Source organism: Octopus bimaculoides, chromosome 1 (genome assembly GCF_001194135.2).
Source record: "Octopus bimaculoides isolate UCB-OBI-ISO-001 chromosome 1, ASM119413v2, whole genome shotgun sequence".
Lineage (NCBI taxonomy): Eukaryota > Metazoa > Mollusca > Cephalopoda > Octopoda > Octopodidae > Octopus > Octopus bimaculoides.
Genome location: NC_068981.1, coordinates 110,407,622 through 110,417,558, shown reverse-complemented (window position 1 = coordinate 110,417,558; position 9,937 = coordinate 110,407,622). Strand labels below are relative to the sequence as shown.

At 33.4% G+C, this 9,937-nt stretch overlaps 1 protein-coding gene across 1 annotated transcript in view; it reads right to left on the bottom strand.

The window, feature by feature from the left end:
* Positions 1-6: 6 nt before the first annotated feature.
* Positions 7-9,937, bottom strand: part of LOC106874252 (heparan sulfate 2-O-sulfotransferase 1) — a 43,136-nt gene continuing 33,205 nt past the window's right edge. Inside the window, exons 3-4 of the mRNA XM_052969318.1 lie at positions 1,815-1,972; positions 7-576 (exon numbers count right to left, since the gene is read on the bottom strand). Of these exons, the coding sequence (XP_052825278.1) occupies positions 356-576; positions 1,815-1,972 (379 nt within the window). The 3' untranslated portion in view covers positions 7-355. The remainder of the gene's footprint in view (positions 577-1,814; positions 1,973-9,937) is intronic.

Here is a 9,937-nt window from a genome sequence, read left to right as displayed (position 1 = left end):
TGTGTGTGTGCATGTGAGAGAGAGAGAGAGAGAGAGAGAGTTGTTGCTATCTTAAAAAAAATAAAGGTTGCTTCTAATGCATACATAACTGATGTAATGATAGCAAGTTACTGTTGCAAACTTCACAGGAAATGGCTACTTCAAATGTGTAGGTTATTTGAGAGAGGAGGATCTATCCTAATGGCTGGCAATAGTTGCTACCAAGATACAAATAATGGATACTATATATGTGTATGCATGTATGTCTACCTATTCTGTAGAGGAAATGGGTGGGGATGAATGGGGAAGAGTTGGAATTTCACTTCACAATTCATTCTAACCTGGAATGACACCTATTCTCTGTCCGACATCAGCTTCACCTTGGCCGGATTTTCTCATATATAAATTGATAACCTTTCTCTATATATTCACCATCAACCAAATCAAAAGTAAGTTGTTTGATAAAATGGAATTGCTCAACTGCAAAATCATAAAATTCTTGTTCCATTTTCCAAACTTTTGATTGCTGTATTTTCAATAAAGATGATTCTTTTGGAGGAATTTTGTTAGAAGTTTTCCGTAAATGCGATTTGTGACCTGAAAACAACATTTTAAGATATTAGTACTTTAAACTATCTAATAGTAAATAAAAAATTATATGAAAATAAACATGATTTTAATATATTTTTATCATTTTATGTTCTTTAAAAAAATAAAGAAAGAAACATCTTTCAACATCAACCATGCCATCTCTAAAACCAGTTAAAGATCCTTAATTTTTTTGGTTGTTTGGGCAGAACAGCGCCAAACTTGATACATAATAACTATAAATAATAATTTCTAACTTTCATATGAACAGCATAGCATAATCAACTCAGACAGGATTTGATCTGAAAAGGGACACAACTAAATATAGCAGAAACTCCACAGTTTCTGCATTTCTAGCAATGGCAGTATGCCAGATATTTGATGGTTGGGCTATATAATCAATTGAATCAACTCTTTGACTTGAATAGTACTTATTGACTTCAGAAAGATGAAAGACAGTTTACCCCAGAGGGATTTAAACTCAAATCATAGAGAAATGTAACTAAACACTGTAATGCATTTAGTGTAACCCTCTACTGTTTCTGCAGTTCCACTCCTTTAACATTAATAATAATGCTTCCTAACATAAACACACAAAGCCACATATTTGGGGAAGAAGTGTAACCGATTTAATCAACACTAGTACTTGGTGGGTACTTTTTTATTGATTCCAACTGAATGAATTTATTACCATTACCATTATTATTATTATTATTAATAATAATAATAATAATAATAATAATAATAATGATAATAATAATAATAATAATGATGATGATGATGATGATGATTCAAGAAAGAAAACCAAGAGCCTTCAATTAGCTGGTAGCATTAAGCACTTGTAGACACAGTTTGAAGAAAGGCATCTATTGCTTGGGAGACTCTAAGCAATGTCGTCTTTATAGAAAGTTGGGGAATGTGATCCAGTTAATTAGAAGTTGCAAAATGCTTTTGCAGAAAGATCACAAACAGTTCATCAGCAGGTTCAGTTTTGCAAAAGTTTCCCATCTTCAAACATCTATAAATGCAAGCATTATTCTAATTCATTTGCAAATATCTTACAAAAATTTGCATGTTCTATATACAAAAGTTAAGGAAACTGTATACTTAAAGAATCGGATCCAACAAGTCGGCCCATATTCATGGCTTGATAAAATAGAATACTATTGTGTTTCAAATAAATAAAATGAGTTATCAAATATCTAATCAATAAAAAGCAATAATTTTAAGAACTTAATTATTCTTACCTGAGTTATAGAGATCTACAGCTCCTTTGAAAAACCGAGGTAGTGTAGCCTCAAGTATGGCAACAAAGTCCCCTAATTCTTCAGTGACGCCAACCACAAGATAGTTATTTACAAGGTTGTATTTAGCTTGTTCAAGAGCCCAGCGGTAACCTGGCACCCTGTTCGATTAAGAATGGACATAGAATTAATTAAAAATCAATCTACTGAATAGAAATTTTTAAGAGAAAATATCTCAACACAAATGATTTTTTTGGCAACAATATTTTTGAAGTTTGGTGTACGTTCTTTTGCAAACATTGCCCATAGGAATTATTTGCATGATTTGGTGACTGCTTTCCTAGAAACAATAATTAGCACTAAGTAGGATTAGCATGTTACTTCCATTTATATTGACCAAGGTAAGTATAACAGAGTACTTAAACTAAGAAAGGAACATAAACAATTGCAAAGAAATGTAAAAAAAAAAAAAAAAATTTAACCCATTATGGTTTTTAGCCAGGTCTCATCCTCCTTAATGAGTTTTGCCAAGCAGCAATACTTAGAAGTATTTTAGTTTCTGGAAAACCCTGCTACATAGGAGAGTCATTCAATATCTATGGCAAGAAAAGAAAAGGAAATCTAACGAATCTTACTTGGATACAACTCCACAGACAGGATGTGTAACCCAATTCAACATGTCATGCAATGTATCAAATAATGGTTGATGGATTACTTATGAAACTAACACAAAATATGAATATTTAACTACACAAGGGAAATTAGTACTTAGAATGTTTCCTATATCAATGAATGTACTACTTCCAACATGAACTTGATATGTATACTAATCACAGTACTACTATTCATTTCTTAAGGCATAATAATATTGATTTTTATGTAAACATAAAATCTTTGATACACAAACATAAAAGAAATACAGGTGAGTATATCCTATGTTGAAAAGTATTTTTGGATAAATTATTCTGAAAGAATAATGCAAAATAAAATAAAAAGAACAAAATTAAGAAAGATACCATTAAAAGTACATTAGAGATAATTCTGTTAATTTCTTTTCTATTAATGCCTAACAGTCATACCTTTACATGTAAAACTTGATTTATAAATATAACTGCACTTAACTCATTTTTATATGAATGGAAAACAATATTACATGATTTTCATGGTGTTTTCAAGAACATTGAAAGAAATGTATACATAAAAATATAAGTAAAAAAAGTACAGAGAATAGTAAAATATTATACAATGGAAGTTTGAATTAAATGAGCACTCCAACTGAAAGAGATATCAGTAAATTATTTCATAGTACTAAACACAGATTATCTAAAGTCTGAGTGATTTTTAGATTTAAGTAGAACTGAGTAGTGAAAAGAGGCGCTGTAGCACTAAGAGCCCTTACCAAAGTAAGATTGAGATAATATTGGATTTGAAAGCATCAGGAACATCAAAACAAGAGCAGTAGTAGGATTGGGAGGTTTTAACATAGCAGGACTTGCTTTTACCAATGTAGTAAAAATAGCGAAGAACCAACAGGTTTGCAAATCCATGCAAGCATTATTCAGTTTCAGCAAGATTATTTACAATGGACAAGTTGTTGCTGCTATTGAGTGGTTGTGTAAGTTGATTTACAGTACAGCAGTAGCATAACAAAAGCTTAAAAGTTCAGAAACTCCAGATATGTGTATATGAGATTACTATTATGTCAGTTCAGGGCAAATTTCATACTTTTGATTAACATTCTAGGAGTGGCATACAACCTTTAATTGGTGAATACTAACCAAAAATTAATGGTATATCAAATACATCATCTCAATTTAAAGAAAGAATGAAGTTACACTGAGTAGAAGCTATATTTAAGCAACTAATATAGCAAACATTAAGCAACAGAAAGTCAAAAAGAGCAATTGATACCATATAAATGTTTGTGGGTGTTTAGGTACATTAATAAGGAAGTGTCATAAAGCAACAACATAAAAAAAAACAGCTTTAAACTTGTTGCAGCTGCATGTTTTTAAAAAACAAACTATAAAAATAAAGGAAAATATTTAATTCTATTTTTATCCCATTTGGATGATTCAGACACTAAACACTAGTTAAATAACAAAAACAAAAGCGTTGCTTTTGAGAATTTCTCATTTAATCAATTAACAAAGATATAATAAAGAAAAGTTTGATTGAGTAGTATAAAGTTTAACATTAAGCTTGGATAATTTTCAGCTGTCATTTCAAGAAAAGAAATGGATGCAATTGGTCAAATGATTATGGAGATGAAACATTATATTGTGTAGCACTAGCACCATTTCTTATTCTTAGGTTGGTAAACAGAGCAACAACAGTTTCAAAGCCAGATGCTACAAATACATTAGATTTGAGAAAACTCAAAGTACATTTTTAGAAGGGATGACTTCAAAGTTGATCTTGGCAGAAATTGAACTCAGAATATAAAAGAATGGGAAGAAATACCACAAGGCATTTTGTCTGACACTCTAATGATTCTGCCAGCTCACTGTCTTCTTTTTCTTAATAATAATGACAATGCCCTCATGCAATACCAGGCAGTGGCTCTCATAGCTTCTGATCTTAACTGATTGGAAGTGTTTATCAAGTACATGTTTTATCTTGGTATAAAAGATGGGCTACAGCAAATATTCAGCTCAATACCACAGATTTGCTTGTCAGTTGTTTGACCGTAACCAGTTGAGCATGTCCCTTGGTGGCTGATGATATGTGCATCTCTGATCACGAGCAGAAGCAGTGGGGGAGCATCATAGCTATGTGTTGAGAGGAACTCTTTGCAGTTTCAATAACTCACCTCTGGAAACATGAGTGTTTCATTCAACATCCTTAAATAACCCTTATTCAGGGATTTTTGGGGCAGGATGGGCTCCTCGACCAGAAGAAAATTCTAACTGGGCCCTACCTACAAGGTCATGTGCTGTTTATCATGATATGAGATCATTATGTCAAGCACATATGGTTGTGATGCATGTGCCTGGTGTACCCTTATCAGGCAGGTAGTCATGATGGGTATATTGGGCTTTTTATATTTGTACCCCAGTGTTACTTTGATGGCATGCGCTGCCCTCTCACTCAATAATAATCCTTTCTAGAATAGGTACAAGTGTATGTACTCAAGTGGTGCTTATTTCACTGACCCCAAAAAGATGAAAGCCAAATTCAATCTCGAGTGACATTTGAACTTGGAATGTAAAAAGTCAGAAAAAAATGACACTAAGCATGCTGTCTAGTATAATAACAATTCTGCCAGCTGTCTGCTTTAATAACAGCAATAATGGTTTCTGATTAATAATAATAATAATCTTTTCTTTATTAGCCAAAAAGGCTTTAATCAGGGCTCAAAATCATCACCAATGTACTTGTCAGTGATCCCTGTGTTTCTCCTTCCAAAATCTGTGGATTCAGCTCACGGGTAGATGTCTTGTACATTATTTGGGTTTAATTTTCACTGCATCCTGCTTTAAAGAAAAGTACATATAGAGTCATATGATCTCCCTCTCCCAATGCAGGATATTTCATCTAAAATATTGTCCAGAATTGTCTCCTGTTCATGTTTGGATGAGATTAGAATTTTATTGTCTTTCTTGAGGCAGTGGTACATATTTTTCTCTTCTCATGGCCTTTATAGTTACTTGTGGAAGAATGGTTCCAGTTTGGTGTACAAAATGTTTCCAAGCCTTAGATCTCTCTGGAAAGTGTTCCATATTACGAGTTTCCCTGCTGGACAAAACATTACCAAAAGTAAATCTATTGTTATTTGTGTTTACACCTGAAACTATGTGTGTGTACACCATTGATGATAAGATTTCTCTTGGTTGAGTTAAAAGGATTGTATTTTCTCTCTGCTTGTGCATGTTATCAATAGTTTGTGTTATAACTAAATTAGTGTTGTTTTTTTTTTTCTTGGGTGTGTGACATGAAATGATCATGGCCATTCTTTTTGTCAGTGACAAAAGAAAAATATAATTTTGTCTAAATGAAACTCAAATTATATTTTCTACTTTGTCAGCCTCTGTAAAAGGAAGCTCTTAACTATATAAAGTTATCTGTATGCAAGTAATTTTAGTAAAATTTCTATTTCATCTAGTAAATAAAACCTTTGCTTTGAAGAAAGGCTCGTAAAAACATGCCTACTTCATCAGATGATAATGATGATAATAACAAAATATAACAAAATAGTCAATTATGGGACTTTTAATAGGACTACTTGACCAGTTAGTTTATTATGGAAAACTTTGGGTTTTTGATTTAGTAGTGCTTAGTTTCAGGTAGTGATCACCCTGCCATTTATTGCTATGGTATTTTACATTGGAGAGAAATGTGGATTGATTTGGGAGTTTGATGAGCTGCTCCACATGCTTTGACATTAATGCAGTTGAAACAGATTTTGAAATTACAAATGTAAATACTTTGAAAAGGACAGATTCTAGTAATGAAAATCATGGCACACTAAACCTAACAGCATTAGTCTCAATTATCTATGACCATTTGAGTATGATTTCATATATAAAGAATAAGCTGTGGATGACATGTTGCAGATGTACAAATCCTCAAAAAAGAATCCAGTTCAATGGCTAGTAATCTCATAACGATGCCTGTTCTTGTACTCTCACCACTCTGACGGCCAGTTACTGTAAGATGTTACTGACAATGGCTGGAGAGATTGATCTTCTTGATGATGATAGGTTTGATCACTAGATAATTTAGACTTCTGATTGCGTAAAAGATGTATTTGCAATTCTTAAAAAAATTAACTCAATAAAATGAGATAATGAAAGAGTGTGGTAAGTAGCTTGCTTCCCAACCATGTGGTTCCAGGTTCAGTCCCACTGCGTGGTACCTTGGACAAATGTCTTCTACTATAGCCATGGAATGATTAAAGCCTTGAGTGAATTTGGTAGATGGAAACTGAAAGAACCTCCTCGTATATATGTGTGTGTGTCTTTGTGCCTGTGTTTGTCCCCCACTCACTGCTTGACAACTGGTGTTGGTATGTTTACATCTCCATAACTTTGCAGTTTGGCGAAAGAGACTAATAGAATAAGTATTAGGCTTAAAAAAGTAAGTCCTAGGATTGATTTGTTTGACTAAAACCCTTCAAGATGGTGCCCTAGCATGGCCGCAGTCAAATGCCTGAAACAAGTAAAAGAGAAAAAGAGTATATGTATATGTTTTGTCAATGAAGAAAGATGCTTTCCTTTCCTCTGATTAGTATTTTATTACTGAAGTTAAAAAATTTGCTGAACTTTCAATTTCCTGCTTTTTGCTTTTTAACAGAAATCAGTATACATTGATATAATGCATTCTATCAATGTCTATATTTTAATTTAGGTCTGTTCCCCCCCCCCCCCGTCATTCTTTTAATCTTAAGTAATTCTAATTCTATTGACATTAATATTTTAAGAAGTAACTTTCTTTTGTGAAACAGGTTTGTGTGAACTTTTGGTACACGTGCCATGGAAACTAGAAATGTAAGATAAGAGATATTAAACAGAAATCTGAGTTAAATGTGACATAAGATCCTGTAGATGGAATTGTATTTCCACACTTTTATAGTCGCAAGTAATGATAGAATTTCCACTGTGTAATATTTCAAAGAATACATTTAATAATGAATTCCTGCCTATTGGATGTATTACCTGTTAGAAGAATATCTGTTACCAACTTTGTGAGTGGATTTAATGTACGATTGAGGTATGAAGAATTATTTTAAATTGTCAAGCAATGTTAGTGTGTTATTGTATCTGTTTAAATGGGTGTTGACATCACTGAAGATAATGACAGATTAATGAAAGGAGAACATTATAGAATTCTTTATGAAAATTTTCAAAGACACCTGTTTTATGTGGGCAAAATAGAATTTTCCATTTGATTTTACATTGTAATTGACTTATTGCAGAACTTATTTTGTTGTGTCTAGGGAGAGTCATTCTCTTTTAGTGCCTTCTTACTTAACACACTCACCAGTTCAACTTCCACTCATTTACTTAGTTATTTTAGAAAAAATAAATAAGTAAATGAGTGGAAGTCAAACTGGTGAGTGTGTTAAATAATAAAGCACTAGAAGAGAATGTCTCTCCTCAGACACAATAAAATATGCTTCAACATACAAATTCACAAAAAGAATCCTGCAAACCAAATACAAAAACGAAAAAGTTATTGATCAAGTTAAATTACAACCATGTCAATTTCTTGAAAAAACATGCATGCACGCACATAAAAGTTTTAAGTCTTACAGGTTGTCACTAAATGTCTACTCTAAAATACTAATTAATAAAAACATTAAAAAATGGGTAAAAAACGGAAAATATAGAAAACTGAAACAATATAGTCAAGATTGTATTTGTATGATTTGTGTTAAAGAGTGTGTGTTCCAATGAGTTGAGGTGAGTCATGATCATAACATAGTGTGGATTATATAGTGAGTGACACCCATAAGTCAGGCAGCAGATTATTTAGTGTGGTTAGGCATACACATAAACCAGTGAAAAAATTTTTCCATATGTGTGTGCAGATGGGAGAGGGATATAGTGCTGTTGTAATGTGATTGGTTGAAGCATGTGGTGAGTTGTGACCATAAAGCACAAGGCAAATATTATATACTTTTAAATGAATATAATGTTAAGTGAAGCAAAATGGTTGGAAAGGTGTAAATATAGCAAAATTGGGACAAAGAATTACATAAGGAAAGTTTTATCATGCATAACACATTTTTATGTATGCAAGGCACCTCATCACCCTCTCATTTCTCCCTCTGTAGCCCAATGCCTCTTTTTTTCCTTCAGTGAACCTCTCCAGATTCTCACATACTTTCCACTCATATTTGCTCTGAAAACATGGGATCCACCTCATCACCACTGCTACTCTGTCCCACACTTTCTCACTAACACCTGACACTAATCCCCGTCTGCTCTACCCTGCCCCTTCCATACTTCCCTCTCCCAAAAATGTCAACTCTGTTACTCTCTCCACAACTGCCCTCTCACAACTATAAATTTGTTCCTCTCATCATCTTGCCTAACTAATCATTCTACCCCTTTCCCTTTCCAGTGTTCTGTACCATAACCCCACCCACTACACTTTGTAAAATAGTTGACATTAAGAAGGGAAACAGCTGTAGAAACCATGCCAAAATTAAGACATTGGAGCACAATGTGACCCTCCAACTCATTGGATTTTCTTGATCTGTTCAACCTATGCTAACATAGAAAACAGATGTGAAAGATGTATGATGATAATGATAGTTACATGTACACCAACACATATTCATGCACAAGTGAAGTAATATAGCCACCATCTCTAGGTGTAGCAGTGTAGCCACCTTCTCAAGGTACACAGGTTGCAACTGTTTTATATCATGAATGAATAAAGGAAGAATAGGATTTTCAATTTAATTATATTTTTTTATGATTTTTATTTTCATCTTATGACATTTTACTTCATTTTCTACTTTTCACCTTATATTTTTTTTAATGAAATTCTATTTCATTTCACTTTATTTTATAATTTGATTGTAACCCATACATGCTAAATAATTTGCCTTCCATTTTAGGGTCATGATTCACCACATGCTGCAACTAAGCAAAAAGCCACACTGATAGTAACACTTCACATACAACCAAACAATTTGTTCTTTGGTTTATCAGCATGAGTCTCTACAAGCCTCAAGCAATCAGAAAAACCACACCAATAGCATAATTCACTGCTTTACAATATTGACTCACCAAACAGGTAGATGGCCCTGCTCAGTATGTAGAAAAGGAGTAGGTAGTAACTCTATAAGATGTACCCGGTGCAAGCTATGGACACATAAGAGGTGCAGCAACATCAAAGGCAGGTTAACTAGCAAGTTAGTTTTTGTTTGTGGCAGATGTTCAGGTGCAATAAAGACTGCAAACAAACAGGAAACAACTTCTATCTCATTCCAGGGTGAAAAACTAGAGGTAGTCGATAGCTTCCGCTATCTGGGCGACCAAGTTAGTAGTGGGGGTGGGTGCGCTGAAAGTGTAGCTGCTAGAATAAGAATAGCCTGGGCAAAGTTTAGAGAGCTCTTACCCCTGCTGGCGACAAAGGGACTCTCACTCAGAGTAAAAGGCAGACTGTATGAC